The following is a 17,887-nucleotide window of genomic DNA, read 5'->3' on the forward strand; positions in this document are numbered from 1 at the left end:
ATATTGTGCCAAGTGAAAGGGAATGAATTTCTGATAAATGTTCATAATTCCCACAACAAACTGATGTTTGTCAAATAATTATGTGTATGTATGTATCCGCCACACGACAAATGCTTTGCCAAATAATTGCCTTTTGCTACAGAATTTGCTAATCAGCAAATACCAAATATTTGGAGCCACCTTAAGAAAAACAAGACAGTTTAATGAAATCATTACAACTACTAAACGTTATGTAGAACTTTTATAAATTGTATGTAAATGTGATGCCAAGTAATGTTTCTGTGGACTACTTATTATAGCACTTTTAATGATAAAATTAAACTATTATATTTCAGTTAACTTGTTCTCCAAAAGGCAAATTAATAACTGCTAGCTTTATATAGAAGTGTGTTATAATTTAGTTATAAAATAAATTTAATATTTAGGAATATATTATGCACTAATATATTAGTATATTTGTCATAAACTTAATTTGTAAGAATTTGCAATGAATTATGGTGCCTCATTCTTAAAATTTGTAATAATAATTTTATTGTATGTATTACAGGCATTTGCAATGCTTCTGGGGAGCATCTGGTAACTTTTGGCAAAGTCATTGGGAGAAAATAGTGTATCTGTTTGGGAAAGAATATTCTCTTGCTGTTTGGGGTAAAATTTTCTCTCTCTTCTTTCTTTTATGTAATATCCTAAATAAACTTTCGTACTCTCTTTTTAGGTACTTTCATCTCCACATTTTTAGTTTATTGGGGAGCTGGTCTCCTCTACACTTTTATAGATTTAACGGGAAAACCTGCTTTTCTACTTCGTTACAAAATTCAAGATACCACTGCTTATCCAGTAAGTTAAGATTAAATAAATTTAGTTTAAAACCAGAAAATATGCTTGTTTTATTATTAAATAATATATATAGTGGAGCAAAACAGAAGCTTGCAAGTTGCAATTGACTCTTATAGAGCTTTATAGCTGTTCCTGTATAATGGTCCCTCAATACTCTATATTATTTAGAGATAGAAGTCTGACTTTGGTACTGCCCCTCCATATGTATGGTTTATAGGTTATATATATATAAAATGCCATTCTAATGTAGGATACAGTATTTCTGATATGCTGTATATGGCCCCTATTATGAGAAGGTTTGGCAATTGTAAGTTTGCCGACCTCATGGTGGAGATTGGGGACTTAAGATCTCACTTCTGGGACACCACTGTAAGTTCGCTGATTAGGTGGGGTTTTATTCCCTTTCGTCAGGATGGACTAAAGTTTACTTGGGATGTGACTCTGGTTTTAGGAGGCAGAAAAAGACAAGTGTTTCACAAAGAAACCATTTATTTTTTTGAAGATCATGCTTATAAATGATTGACAGGGTCCTAGATGCCGCTATCCTGGTGGTTGGATGTTTCTAGTGGTTTTCTTTTTGTCTCACGGTGTTATAGCCCTGGGGTGATGGTGAGTTAGAGTTCAGAGTAGTAAAGTAACACATGATAGTGATAAGTGGAAGCACCAAGAGAAGAGGGTGACGATCACAACAGGTGTATTCGAGAGGAAATCCTTCATCCTTGATGACGGAGGTTTTATAGTTTCCTCAAGATCAAATTATTTCTAATTGGTCGGGCTTTCCCTTTCCCACTCCCCCATGGTCTCTAGGTGAAAATTGAGACCAGATTAGGTCACGAGAAAGGTCTGCCCGGGATGGTTTATTCAATACCATCCTCTTGACTATTATCACGCTTTGTTAATGTTCCATTCTTTACATTCTCGCTTCGTCTTACCTTATTGCGTCGTAAATTTAAATATTTCCCTTTTTAATTTATCTAAAATTTTGTTTTTTTTCCACTATTCTTTATGAGCGATGATGTCTAAGTCTGATGTCGCCAACTTGACACTTATATAACTTGTTTTCTTGGTGGTTTAACTTAAAAGGGATTTAAAAATGTAAAATTTGTTTTTTTTTTTCCTGGGGCCTCACACAATTTCTGATAGACACATACATATGTATGTATAACTAATTATAGTGAATGTTGTTCATTACTGATATGAATATTTCAGTTCAAATATTTATATCCTGAGTTCTAACACTCATTTACAAATGATTTTTATTTTCCTTGATTATAAAATGACAAAGTAATAAACAAAGGAAAAACATTTATTTCTAACATTAAATGTACTTATAAAACAGTTATATAAATAGGAATTCTAATTAATGTAAGAAAACTTACTAGGATTAGAATATATTTAATACTTGTATAATTATTTAAAATATGAAGAGTTTAAGGTTAATTTACCAGTTTATGATTTTGTTCCATGATTAAAAAAATTGAAGGAGGAAATCATTTTAATAATGTTAATGTCCAGTAAAATATGTTTAAATTTTTAAGGCATGCATTCTCAGTTTCAATATTAAATTAAATGTAACTTCAAAGTTTTACAAAAAAACAAACTTTACAGATTTCAACTAAAAAAATAATTGTAAATTTGCTTTAAATAATAATCTAAAGTTATTCTAAAAACTGTTTGGTATTTTTTAATACTGTATTTTGACGAGTATAAGTCGCTGTCAAGTATAAGATGCACCCCTATTTAGAGACAAAAAATTTTAAAAAAATCTTTTTTAATTGGATTGTCTAAAGATGCATTTTATTCGTTTTTTTATTTAAGAATATGACGGATGGATGAATCGATACCTTTATTAAACTGAAATAATCGTCATTTCTTAATGTAAACCAGAGGTCACGTGATGACAGTCAACAGAATATGACGGCGATGACTCGTGTGTCGCTACTCTAATAATCTAGGTACTCTAGCCATTCGGTTGAGGGACCATCTGCTTAACGGACCCTTCCACAGGTTGGTCCCTAGAGTGGACCACTACTGTAGATAATTTCACTGTAAAAATGGTTACCTGTCGAGTATAAGACGCATCATGATTTTGAGCACCGAAAAGTAGTAAAAAAGTGCGACTTATACTCGTCAAAATACGGTAATTGAAGATGAGAATAAAAATCTTTTAAGCTTTGTATGAATTTATGTATAGGGTTTTCCAAATGCTACTGTTTTAAATTATTGTAACTATGCTAATTATTATCTGAGAACATTTTAAGTATATTTAAAATATTGAAAAACTGTCCAAGTTTTGCATTTTTTCATTAGAATTTTTCAATGTGTGCATCTCACGTAGCACGGCACACATCCAACCAATATTTAAATTTTTCCTACACTTGACACAGTATATCCATTGTCACTCCTCCCATGGCAGCCACAATTCTCTACATTTCCTGCAGATTACCTTTATTGTATGATGAGAGGTTCTGACTTTGTGAACTGCAGAATGCAAGATGCCTTCTCTGTTGCAGAATTGCCATTTTTGTTTACAGCACTTCCTAGAGATAGTAGACGACAAGATGTTTGAATGCAGATGGGAGATGAAACTCAGTTACTCTATCAATTAGTGTGCATTACACACTTCTCATATAATAATTAACATAATTACAGTAATTAAAATGGTAGCATTCATCTTGAAAGATCCAATATATATTATAGAAATGTAACACAAATTTAAAATAATAATTTTTCAAATAATAATAATTCCCAGATTTTATCATCATAGTTTTTATATATAAATTTTATTTTAGGTGAAAGTGTCTCAAGTTTTGCATGTTGTTAAACAAGTATTAATCAATCAAATTCTTGTTGGTATTCCATTTGCTATGGTTGGTTATCATTTGATGAAATGGAGAGGATACGATCAAGGAATTGAATTACCAACATTCCAATGGGTGTTGTTAGAACTGACTATATTTATTTTGATGGAAGAACTTGGATTCTATTACTCCCATAGGTATGTATTTAATATATATATATATTATTATTGTTTATTATATTCAATTATATTTTAATTGAACTTTTTACATTTATAAATACAGGAAATCCTCATTAGTTTGAAATGCAAGGGACAAAATAATTGACTTTAAATTATTAAGTTTTGAATTACCAGAGATTGACATACTTCTGTACAGTATGCCAAAAGCCATGTAACTAATGTAATTTATTAAGCAAACATAATATGGCTACATATACAGAATGCTATTTTTATTAATTAATAATTATTATAAATAATAATGTAAATAAATCTTAGGTAAAGGAGCATGTGTCTGGGAGAATGTCACAGGTTGCCACATAGTTTTTATAAAAAGTAAAATAGAATTCTCAAAATGTAGCCCCGAAAATAGTAAATTGTCAAATATAGTAGCATAGACACTTCCTACAAATATGTTAGTCTGCTACTTGTAGCCCAATCTGACAACCCTGAAACCCAGCCATATTTTATGAGATAAGATAAAAAAGGTAGTTGGTGGGTAGGTGATATCCAAAAATACATTACTGTAAAAGCAAAGCCATGTTGACCAGATTTGAGTTATTCAAAGTCTTTTATTTTCTTCTTATATGGAGACAAGTGAACTTTGATCTAAATGTAAGTTAATATACATCATCACAGTTAGGACAAAATTTTCACTTCAAATTTCAAAGTAGCTGTTTTTCGAACTAACTGAATTCCTTAACACACGAACCTCTAGATCCCTGGCCAGTACAAACAGTACAGTTACAAACTAATGGGATTTTGAACTAACCAAGTTTGAATTAATGAGGATTTCTTGTACTGATGAAACAGCTGGTAAGATTTAAACATATTTGTATGTCAAAAATATCAGGAAAGCAAAAAATTATTATATGGTATAACATATATACTTGAACTGAGAAATAATGTTTTTATATTTATAAGTATTTTCATTAAGATTACGACTAATTCGATTGGCAATTTTTGATGAAATTTCCAATTGAATTATGAATTACATTATCAAATTATTCAATCTAGACTACAGATAAATGTATTAAAGTATTGTCTTTTTGAAATTAACTTGAACTTTTATAACAGTTTTTATAACAATCTCAAAATCATTAGCCATTATAAGTCATGTATATCATTTTAGTAAATACAAGATCATCCAAAATGAATTCCACCATTTTAAATTACTGTAATTATGTAAATTATTATCTGAGAAGTATGCAATGTACGCCAATCAATAAAGTAACCGTCCAAGTTCTACCTCCAATATCAAACATCTTGTTGTCTACTACCTCTGGGAAGCACCATAAATGAAAATGGCAACTCCATAACAGAACACATTTTATGTTCTGCAGTTTGTAAAGTCAGAATCACATGTTATTGTGCAACATGAGTAATCTGCAGGAGCCATAGAATTGTGGCTGCTGTGGAAGGAGTGACAACAGATATGCTGTATTAAGTATAGGAAGAATTTAAATATCAAATGAATGCATGCTATGTAACATGAAGTGCACACATTGAGAAATTGTAATGGGCAAATGTGAAACCTGGTCAGTTTTCCAATGTTTCAATGTATATTACAATGTTCTTAGGTAATAACATAATAACAATAATTGAAAATGGTAGCAATGTGTCTGGGAGACCCTGTATTACAATTGCAACTTGGTATATATTGTCTTCAAATTTATTAGAATTAATAAAGTTGATTCTTTGCAGACACACTAGCAAAAGGTGACATATATCAACACTTGGCAACTTATTGACTATTTATTCAGTTGGACTGAGAAATACTTGAACTGAATAAATAGTCAATAAGTTGCCAAGTGTTGATATATGTCACCTTAGTGTGTCTGCAAAGAATCAGCTTAATAACAACAACACGGTTTCATCAGAATCAAAAAAAAATTAATAAAGTTCTTAAATATTTTATAAGAAAATCATATCATATTCTTTCCAATGATGATTAATCACATTTGGATAATATAATTTAATTTTGGATAATATATTTTACAATTTTGCTATATAAATATAACTCGTATTAATACTTAAATTTTAATTATCATATTTTAATTAGATTATTGCACCATCCGAAAGTATACAAGTATATTCACAAACGGCATCATGAGTGGACTTCACCAATTGCAATCACTGCAGTATACTGTCATCCAGTTGAGCACATTTTTTCGAATTTAGTACCACCATATCTTGGTCCATTACTTATGGGATCACATACTGCAACTTCCTGGCTATGGTTCACAATTGCTATTCTTTCAACTTTGAATGCACATTCCGGATACCATTTTCCATTTTTTCCTTCACCCGAAGCACATGATTTTCATCATTTGAAGTAAGAATTCTCTAATTCGAAACCTGTATAAAAAATTCATTTTATTAAACTTTTAAATTTTTTTTTAAGGTTTAATCAAAATTATGGAATGCTTGGCGTTTTGGACCGGTTACATGGAACCGACACGCAGTTTCGTAACAGCAAAGCGTATCATCGTCACATCATGCTCCTTAGTCTTGTTCCCTTGAAACAGCTGTATCCAGATGATTTAAAACAGAAAACTAAATGATTTGGTTGATTTGTTTTTGTTTTTAATTTTCTATAAAGCAAGTGGCCTTAATTTTGATTTTGCCATTTCTACCATTAAAAGCAGGGCTGTGGAGTCAATAAAAAATCACTCAACTCTGACTTCTGATAATTTTAGTAGGCCGACTCTGATTCCCGACTCTGGCAAAATTAAATACCAAGTCATTTTATGTGGGGGCAATAAGAGGAAAAAGTGGAAGCAATAAAATTCTACATCTACATATCTTTTTCTACAGCTTTTGCACTTCATTTCACCTTTCAGAAAAGTTAGTTCTATTAAAAATTGTTTGATCTAGCTACTTCAGTCCCTTGTTCAGAAAAGAAAAATATATACTGTATATTCTAGTGTATAAGATGACTGGGTGTATAAGACAACCCCTGACTTTTACAGTTAAAATATAGAATTTGGGATATACTCATCAAATAGATCTGAGAGGCAGAGAAGATGTACAGTAATAGGTTACATACAAAGGTGTGCCAGACGGGTGAAAGATGCATGTTTTTCTGGGCACAGCGCCGCTCTATCTCTATCCATACCCCAGGCATCCCAGCCGACTGAAGCACCTGCCCTATAAGATGACACCCGGCATATAAGACGATCCCCGACTTTTGAGAAGATTTTCCTGGGTTAAAAAGTCGTCTTATACGCCGGAATATACGGTACTCTGATAGTCTGGCTCATTCAGAAAAATAGAATACTTATTTAGAGCGGGGATAAGAAAGGAATGAATCAATAATAATCAAATTCAATTGGGTCAAAATAATTTAACTACTAAACACAAATACTACAAAGAAAACTATTGATACATATTTAATAAATTAAATTGTTGCATTTTGTAATTAAAATAAATGAATTATAACAAAATACAAATACATTTTAAAAAAAATTAATAAATATAAAATAAATTTTGTTTCATTTAAATAGAAAAAAACTAAATTAAATTTAAAATGTCAGAGTTGACACATTTTTCCTGACTCCGACTCCTCTGGCCAGAAATTCCTCCCGACTTCGACTCCACAGCCCTGATTAAAAAAAGTATCTAATATTTAAACAGTATTTACTTTGATAAAGTTATCATTCCAATATATAACTCTCAATTATTACCTCATTTCTAATCTAATTTAATAATAATTTCTTAGTTATATACTTGTTGAAAAATGATAACTTTTCCTATTTAAACTTACTATTTTGATTAAACATTTATATTTAAGAGTTGTAGCCAAAACTCTTGAATTTATTCATAATATACATATATATTTTTTTATTGTTATATAAAATTATAAATATTTTTTTGAAGTTTCTTCTAATTTATATGAATGAAATTAAATATTAAAAAAAAAATGTTTAAATCTTGTACAAATAGGAAATTTCACATTTCATTTGATAAAATTAGAAGAGTTGTTCTAGCTCTGCTTGCCTATATATAATGTCGGCAAAAAAAAAAGTTTTAAACGTGCCTGTTTTGGATTTTAATGATGTTTCCATGCTTTAGTCACTATCAGATTTACACCTCGACACTTTTACAATAAACGAAATGCTTATAACTTTGTGAAAATGTCTCTTTAATAGATAATTTCATGACGATGATGATCACCAGTATTAACTTTGCAAAAGATTTTCACAAGATTGTAATTATTGAGAAGAAACAATAATAATTTTTTTTTAATTTTATACAAAAAAATAATCTATTATTTAATGTTAAAGCATGATGTGAAAAAAACAATTATATAACTAGAATGTTAATTGACTAACTGTAAAAAGTTTTATGCACATATTATTTTCTGGTATCTTGTACAATATTTATAAATATATATGTATACAGCTGTGTGTGTCAGTGTATTTATGTTCCTTTATAGACAATAATAATAATAATAATAATGAAAAGAATTTTGTAAATTATCAAGCAGTTTCGATTCTAAACTGTAATTTCTACAGATAAATTAGACATGTAAAGATATAACTCCTGAATTGTACTAATCAATTTGCAAGTATCATAAATGGCTAACAGTAATTCTAGATCTGAAATATCTTCCTTATTATTATAATTCACGACCTGAAAATTTGTCAGGAAAGCCTGCTAACAGGGTATTGTATAAAAAAAAAGGTAAATCTAATAATATATGAATGGATCTCTCATTTCAGTATAAAATATTCACTTGTTTGTTAATATTTAATAACTAGTTTAAAAAACATATATTTTCATTAATTTCAATTATAAATTTTATTTAATATTTATTCAGGAACTTGTATAAAATTATAAAAGTCACTTATTTGTTAAGTTTATTGGATATACAAGGTGAAAATTATAAGGCCAAACATTTTCTTAAAGAATAATTTGAAGGATTGAATGCTTCACATATGTAATTTATGCGTTTTATAAAATTTTCTGTTTTTTAATATATAATTGCATGTAAAAATGTTTAATTTAATCATCCATATCAACTGAATCTTTCAGTTAATTTCTTCTAGTTTTGTTATCTTAATTTGAAGTTTGTTTAATTTAAGAAAAGAAGGAAACAATGGCAAAAGTATGTATCGAATTTTGAAAATATACTTTGATAATTAAGCAGTGTGTTTGTTTTTAATCATATCAATCCAGTTAAGATCCTCTTGAGAATCTGTTTGAGATGATTATAAAGCATTAGTTTTATAATTATCTTGAATATCTAATTTTCTTGACACAAGATTGGAATTTAAAAATGCGGCAAAACACTGCTTTTCTGAACTTCCTTAATTATGAATGTAAACCTGAAAACAGAATTCCCTACTTGTTATTCATCCAATGGAAAGTTTGTAATTATAGATATTAATTTCAGAAAAAAAGAAAATTAAACAGTCATACCTAAATTTTCATTTTAAAACGTGAATCTAATTGTATTAATATTATTTGATGAATTTACATCCTCCTACATATTTATATCAGTGGTGTAGACAGGGAGAGCCAGTGGTTCAAATCCTCACTTTAGGTCAGTGGTTTTCAATCGGGGCACCATGGTACACCGGGGGGACGTTGACGACACTTGGGTACTGCAAAGTAGTGCCAAGCAGCACTATAACACTTCTTAAAAGTACAAAAAGCTCTAACTTTATATTGTTATAGTAGTAGTGCCATAAGAAAAATTACCAAGTCGGAAGTTTCACTATTAAAAACAGGATAGAAAAACACTGCTTTAGGTATTCAAAAACTTATATAAGATAAACATTATTAAAGTATTTATGCATTTACTTGGATGAATTCTTATCGTACATGCCCAATTTATTTCAAAAAAGTAAAATATCACTTACGCAAAAGACTATGCGTAAATACTTTTCAGAGAATTCAAATATTTTGCCCCTACTGAATAAATTCATCTACATCACTGATTTATATATGTAAATTCTGTTGTTAACTTTATTTCAAATAGAATGTAAAATATTGTCATTACTTATACAATATTGGCATTTAGACTAGTTTCTTTGAAAGTAAAAGTTATATTTATTGAAAAGTACAAAGTGTTTACGATGATTTTTGTAAAGAAAGTAAACTTTTCTGCTTGTTGATTTTGTATGAGTAGAAATAGAACTGATGTTTCACGACAATATAATATTTTCTTTATATTTTTTATCATGTTAAGTCTTAACAAATGTTAAAAATTGGAGGATCTTGGATACTTAAATTACTGTTTGTTTTTAAGTACTTAAGATTGATTTTTTTTTTAATTTCAAATCTTGTTGTTGTAATTGCTCACAATAAATTTGTTCCTGAATTTGTATTATTGATAATTAAATAACTCTTACTCACAGTCTGTTTTCAGATATACTCGAAATATATCCATCAGAAATTTATCTCAAACCTATGCTTAGCTGATATATTTAAAGCATCTGTAGTCAGTAACAAGCAGAATAGGTATGTGATGATGAGCCTTATGTATTGTGTTGTTTTCTATAATAACTTTGTAAAAACAGCTTCAGTATTATTTACTGTACACAGTATTCTTTAATAATAAACTTATTCCTTAAAGTTCATCCTTTTTCAAATTTATATATCTATATATGTTTTCATACAAAAATTATATTTTATCAGTCGTTAAAATCAAAGGCCGAAGACCCAGGATTGAATCCAGACAGGTTGAAAAATCCCCAGTACTGGTCCAACCGGATATGTCAGCCCCCGTTTCTCACCACCCGACTGCCCCATTGTGGGCCTGACCAAATCCATAATGGGCTTTCTAATTGAGGCCCTCTTAGTGCCAACAGGGAAGAGAAAAAAAAGTCATGTTAAAATAATATAATTATGATAAATTTTATATTATTATTAACTTTTTATTTAGTGACAAAAAGTATGTAAATTATTTTACTTTTAAAAGCAAGAATAGATTAATGAATTGTTTTTCTGTTCATTTTTGAGACTCTGAGAACTGAAGGCCTTTTTCCATGCCCGTTATGGGATTGGCCAGGCCTACAATGAGGCAGTTGGATGGTAAGAGAAAGGGCTCTATGTATCGGGGAAACCACCCATAAAAATTTCTTTGGGTTCTCCAAAAGGATTTGATCCCAGATTACCTACTGTGGCAGCAAGGTCTATAAACACAAGGTTTGGACACAATACCGGCAGTCACCATATTGAGTCTCTTGATGTGTGTACAGCGTTCTAGAGCAAATCTGGCTGTTTGTTTCTTTCAAACTCAATTAGTTGGATTTCTTGTTATATATATACACTGTATATTTTAAAAATGGTTTGGTGTTTAGCACCGAATTGTTAAAGTGCAACAGTCAAAGGTATTGTTCCATTTTTTCTCTGACAGATCCAGGAGAGATGATTTAAGAGTTAATATAAGTAATGGTTTATTAATGATTATATACAGATGAACCAGATTTATTAGAGAATAATTAATAAATTTTTATCATAAAGAAATTCTGCTTTAAAGATTTTTGTCCCAAGGTGACAGTTTATTGTTTGATAATGTACTCAACTTTCTTAATGTACAGTACGTTAAGAAAAAACATGATCTACTTACATTTAAGAAACTTTTATAACAAATGTTTTTAGGACATTAAACATTGCTTTTTCAGATTTAAAAAATATTTATCGCAGGAACCACATATCATCATAATAAATATTCACTAATTAATTATTAATCAAAAACATTTTAAATATTATTTTCTGGTATCTTGTACAATATTTATAAATATATATGTATACAGCTGTGTGTGTCAGTGTATTTATGTTCCTTTATAGACAATAATAATAATAATAATGAAAAGAATTTTGTAAATTATCAAGCAGTTTCGATTCTAAACTGTAATTTCTACAGATAAATTAGACATGTAAAGATATAACTCCTGAATTGTACTAATCAATTTGCAAGTATCATAAATGGCTAACAGTAATTCTAGATCTGAAATATCTTCCTTATTATTATAATTCACGACCTGAAAATTTGTCAGGAAAGCCTGCTAACAGGGTATTGTATAAAAAAAAAAGGTAAATCTAATANGTGAAATTGAAAGGTTACTAATAGAGATTTCTTTTAAATATTTAATATTGTTAGATGAAAACAAAAATCCAGTATATAAACTGATTTATTTAACTTATTAAACAGAATAACAAACATTAGAATAACAGATTTATTAAACAGAATAAATGTTATAATATGTTGTTTGTGCACTGAAAACACATTTTAAAATAAAATATATAGTAATTGAAATTAAAACTTTCAGTCATTTAAATTAATAATTCATAATAATAATTGAGAGTAATGTAACTGTACAAATTGCATATTCTAATGAATAATTGTTGCTTAATAATAGTTTTATTAAAAAATAAATAAAGTTTAAGTTGATATTTCTATTTGTTGTTGTTGTTTAATAAATTCTTATAAATATACTTAAATTATTTTTATAGAAAATTAAATTTAGTTTATATGCATAACTTCTCTCATTTAGGAACCTTATTATTATCTCTTGCAAACATTCTTGAAGGTTTACTTTATATAATACATAGTTTGTGAGAATGGTTTTCTTTTCTCAATCTAATTTTAATTTATAAAAATGTTTGCTCCGAGCTCCTGTTTGCAAGTTTCTATAGTGCAAAAATGCATTTCAATATAGAAAACTAAATAAGAATTTATTTAGTTTTAAAATGCAAAATTAAAGAAATTTATCCTCATACTTTATTACACGATGCATTGACATAGGTTTCAAAATAAAAAGCTCTTTAGTTAGTCTTTAATTATATGTCAGAGTAACCTCTAAATGAAGATACTCTGAAATTATAAAAGGAATTCCGTGGCTCGAACTCTAAAATTTGCGAATTACTGCACGTACAGTACATAGCATGAAATCTATAAGGTGACCTGGGAACTATAGACACAATATGGCAGCTCCACATGGAACATTGGTTTATTACCTTGTGTTTATAGACCTTGCTGGTAGTGTTAGACTGGTGCTTTCACCAGCTTGCCATCTGCCAATAGGGAAAGTTATATTATTATAACATTATTTTTTGAAGTGGATTAATAAGACTAACAAAACCTTTAGGTTAGAATGAGTTTTTCCTGGTTTATATTCGACTTTAATTTGATAATGAATTAGAATTTAAAAAATAAATCTAAGTTGCTTATCTTTTCCAGCTACATTTTCTGACGCCATCTGTTATGATAATTAATTAAAATATAAAATTGCAAAAAGCTTAATTTTGAGGGTAGGAATGGGTTTTATAAAAAAAAAAATTGTAAATGCTAATAATGAGTAAAATTGTCATTAAGTCGGACTCAAAGGGGGGTCGTGTATATCTTCGGTAATTTCACCGTCCCTTCGACCTTTAATCACCAAAATTTAACAGCATCAATTCCCCTAATACACACACCTCCCTGCAAAATTTCAGAAATTTTCGACAAAAAGCACAGGAGTTATTAAGCTAAGAGGGTGAACAAAATCGTGCTTCCCACACACACACATTAACATTCATACAGAAAATCCTCCATTTCCCTCCCCTCAACGTTTTCAAGAACCCGAGTTCAAAAATGTAAAAATCTGGGATCGTTTTTTCACTGATCGCCATACTTTTACTTTCCCGACTGTTATATTGTCTCCTGTCCTTTCTCTTTGTTATATATAAGCAGCGAACCAACCAGACGACACCGTTTCCGTATCTGTGTTCCAAACCGCAACATCGGTTAACAGCCGTTAGATAAATCACCCCATTCAGTCTCGAAGCATTAGATCCAATTACCATTACTATGCAAAAGAGATGTTTGTAACCACTTTATAGTGTCCCATTCAAACCATAAAGTATTGAGTCTATTTGCAGCAATATTACAAAATGCAATTGTCGGTTAAAGACCGTTAATTGAAATTTCTAACCAAATCACAAGGCATTGGTTCATACCTATCTCCATTGCAAAGAAGCTGTTATTGACCAATATTTGGAATTTTTCACACAAACCATGAAACAGTAAATTCATTCCTACCATTACTCCAGTATTCTGTCTGTTTGTAGTCGATACTATATTTGGATTACTTTACCTGGACAAAAGGTTTTAGATCGCCTCTCACAATTGCTCCAAGATACAATGTCTATTAGTGGTAGATGTTTGGAGCATCTCGTCCGGCCCGTTGGGCCTTATATCCATTCCCAGATTGTTGTAATGCGTGATGTTGAGTAATGCCATTACCCGTACCATCCCATTTGGACCATAATACCTTTGATCCTTTCCCGTTACTACTGCTTCGCGAATTGTTGCTTAGCGATCGTTCTTTGGAGCATACTACCTGAATCGTGAGACCTTAGGACCATTTTCATAACTCTCCGTGTAATGTCGGGTAGCAGGCATCTGTTGTATTGTGAGTCATTGGTACATTTCCACCACAACTTCAATGCAAATACCAGGTAGCAGGCATTATTTGGAGCATCCCTTCCAACCATGAAGCATTATGTCTATTGCCATCACCACTATAAAGCGCATTTATTACAGCCATTACCGCAAAGTTCCACCTTGATCACAACGCCTTAAGTCCGTTTCCACCATTGTTTCAATGCACAATATCAATTAGTCACGAATAAAATTTGGAAAACTCCAAGTTTGAAGGATTTTTATTACCTTACAGTTCTTTCAGACAGTTGCATAAGCGCGTTGCATAGAGAATTTGGGCGAAAATTCTGTAATTGTGTAAGATTTGTTATCGTTAAATAATAGGTGAAATATACAATTCTTTCAGGTATATCCAGGGATAATGCAACAAATATTGTTGGATGGTTATAATACTACAGTTAATCTTTGTGAGCATGCGGCTTGACTGCGTTTCTTTATGCCAAAACAGAGTATTTAATTAATTAAAGAATTTTTCGGAGGACGGTTCGTTCGGATATGTCACTCCGTCCCCTACCCGGTTGCCCCATTGTGGTCTGGCCGAACCAACAATGGACTTGCTAATAAAGGCCGCCTTGGTGCCCACAGGACGGAAAGGGATAACCAATTGCATACAATATAAATTGGACACCTGTCGATTAAACTTATCTACAAACTGATTATTATATAGTATTCCCTACCCATTGTACGAATCGCATCTAGTTATTCTAGTCTTAGTCATTAGACTTAAGATATAGAGCGCCTCCGCCGGCGGGTTCCGGAACTACCAAACTTCGATTCTAATAATTGTCCATCTGATTTAGTTTTGTGAATTTTGTAACGGCTTTGCGCGGGAACTTTTAATTTATTAGAATGAAAGATGAATGTGTTAAGGAATGTGAATTTTGTACTGTTATTCTCAGCTGCCAGGAGGCGTCACACAGTTCCGCGCCTTTTTTGTACCGATTTCCGCCATGTTACGAACTAGTACAGAAAGCTTGTGTTGTATTGTATATTATTAATTATAAGAGATCTTCAAGATCTTGGATCCCAAATTGGAGAAGGTGATCGTGTTTGTCATTTATTACTCTTACTGTCTTCCAAGTATGATGCAGTCGTGACTGCTTTGGAAACGGTGGCAGAAGTCAAAATTGATTTTGTCAAAGCAAGATTATTAGAAGAAATAAAATTAAAATCCCGTGAAGAAAATGACATATCTGGAAACCAATGTAGTTAGTTTCAAGGCGAACAGCAGAGGTTGCTACGTATGTGGGAGCAAATCGCATTTTCAGGCACGATGCCCAAAGCGCTCAGCCCAGGTCAAGGCATAAAAAAGGATTTAGAACTCAAGGTATTCATAATAAGGGTAGTCAACAAACCTTTGATATAGAAAAGCAAATTTCATTATGCAGCAAACATCTGTAACAAACAAAAAAAAAAAAAAAATTCGAATAGTATCAGATTTGTTCTGGATTCGGGTGCGAGTAATCATTTTGTGAAACAGGAATTAGAACCCCTTATGTGTAATGTTTTATCATTGGATCACGAAGTGACAACGGTATTTATATAGCTAATGGAGAAGTTTTAAAGGCAACTAAAAGTGGTAAACTGCAGACAACGTGTCAGAGATACGCTATAACCATTGAGGCACTCATAGTTCCTGATATTAAGCATAATTTGCTGTCACTCTCAAAGATGACCTCAAAAGGACATCGGATCGTGGTGGAGAAGAAATATACAACGATTTGTGGAAAGAATTTTGTGTTGGATGTAACAGAACAAATTGGCTCTATACTTTGGAACTGAACAATAGGATTAAAGAAGAGTGCCATGTTGCAGCTGAAGACGATTTGTGGCATCGACGTCTTGGTTGCCTACGAAAAGACGCACTGCGACATCTTGGACTCAAGGTTTCGAATCGAACGTGCTCAACGTATGTAGAAGGAAAGGCTTCTAGAGTCCCATTTTACGGTAATGAAAGACGTTCTGTCGCCCTAGTGAACTTGTGCATAGTGATGTGTGGACCAATCACACCATCTACAATTAGTGGTGAAAAGTATTTCCAGTTAATCTTAGATGATTTCTCACATTTTATTATTAAATTGTTAAAGACAAGAGTGAAGCAGAAGATAACTTGATAGCAGGGCTGCGGAGTCTGTAAAAAAAAACACTGGACTCCGACTCCTGATAATTTTAGTAGGCCGACTCCGGCAAAATTAAACACCAAGTCATTTTATGGGGGGCAGAGGCGTTCATAAGGAGGTACTACCTTACTCTGAACTCTGAAAGGAACCTGGGGCGTCTACCCAAATACTTTTATAATTAGTACTAGCTGCAAGGACCCGCTTCGCTGGGTTTTTATTTGTGGGCAAAAAGTAACGATAGTGAAGATTAAGATAATTACATTATAGCCAATCTTACCCGAACTATTTTCAACGTTTCTGGAACGTTTACAATCGTTCTATAATCGAACCAATATTCGAATTTTATGTTCGAATTCAAATTCAAACATTGTTCGACTTGAATTCGAACAAATTCGAACAAAACATTCGAAATAGAAAACCACTTTCAGCCCCATATCTCCCGCACCCTTATAGCTATCGAGACGCAACCCCCGTAGTGCACGAATGGAGACTTGGGGCTACCACAACATACAAACACCATTCATGTGCGGTGTGTAGTTTTTGCGGAAAAGTGAAATATAGGGACACACACGTCCATTTTTATATATATACTAGCTGCAAGGATCCGCTTCGCTGGGTTTTTATTTGTGGGCAAAAAGTAACGATAGCGAAGATTAAGATTATTACATTATAGCCAATCTTACCCGTTTTCACAGAATGCAAGAATTAGGTCCCCCGTTTTCACAGAATGCAAGAATTAGGTCCCCCGTTTTCACAGAATGCAAGAATTAGGTCCCCCGTTTCCAGACTAATTAGATAATTTTTACATGAGTCTAAAAATATGCTCGATTTCCCGCAAAAACGCAAAAAACTGCCTGCAAATCTTGCATGCCGCTCTATATTAACTCTTCCTTTGTTACTCAACACTTCCATTGTTAGCACTTCCACTGTTAACACTTCCATTGTTACACATCTTCAAAGTCAACCACTTTCAACCCATATCTCCCACACCCTTATAGCACAGAATGCAAGAATTAGGTCCCCCGTTTCCAGACTAATTAGAGAATTTTTACGTCCAGTTAAACGAACTATTTTATATTGATATCTATCTATCTTCTCAGCAATATTAGCTATTTATATTAATAAATAAACACACCTGATTTGTATTTGCCGAACTATTTTCAATTTGATCAATTTTCTGGAACGTTTACAATCGTTCTATAATCGAACCAATTCGAATTCGAAAATTTTGAAAATCGAAATAGAAAGACTGTTTTTGTAAGTAATCTAGAATCTAGCTGCAATGACCCGCTTCGCTGGGCAAAAAGTAACGATAGTGAAAATTAAGATAATTACATTATAGCTAATCTTACCCGTTTTCACAGAATGCAAGAATTAGGTCCCCCGTTTCCAGACTAATTAGAGAATTTTTACGTTTAGTCAAACGAACTATTTTATATTGATATCGAACGTTTACAATCGTTCTATAATCGAACCAAT

General features: G+C 31.5%; 1 protein-coding gene and 1 long non-coding RNA gene across 2 annotated transcripts in view; one reads left to right on the forward strand and one right to left on the reverse strand.

Moving 5' to 3' along the window:
- The first annotated feature begins 521 nt into the window (after positions 1 to 521).
- LOC111639561 (fatty acid hydroxylase domain-containing protein 2-like) lies at positions 522 to 10,440 on the forward strand. Its single transcript, XM_023385451.1, has 5 exons — positions 522 to 648; positions 716 to 837; positions 3,630 to 3,835; positions 5,916 to 6,188; positions 6,258 to 10,440. The coding sequence occupies exons 1-5, from the start codon at positions 537 to 539 to the stop codon at positions 6,415 to 6,417; spliced, it is 873 nt and encodes a 290-aa protein (XP_023241219.1). The 5' UTR covers positions 522 to 536; the 3' UTR covers positions 6,418 to 10,440.
- The window catches only part of LOC111639572, a 15,971-nt gene continuing 4,159 nt past the window's right edge, over positions 6,076 to 17,887 (reverse strand). The window contains exon 4 of the long non-coding RNA XR_002759107.1: positions 6,076 to 6,211. This is a non-coding gene — a long non-coding RNA (uncharacterized LOC111639572). The remainder of the gene's footprint in view (positions 6,212 to 17,887) is intronic.

The sequence above is a fragment of the Centruroides sculpturatus genome, unplaced genomic scaffold, assembly GCF_000671375.1.
Source record: "Centruroides sculpturatus isolate CEXI.00-Female unplaced genomic scaffold, Cexi_2.0 scaffold212, whole genome shotgun sequence".
NCBI classification, from domain to species: domain Eukaryota; kingdom Metazoa; phylum Arthropoda; class Arachnida; order Scorpiones; family Buthidae; genus Centruroides; species Centruroides sculpturatus.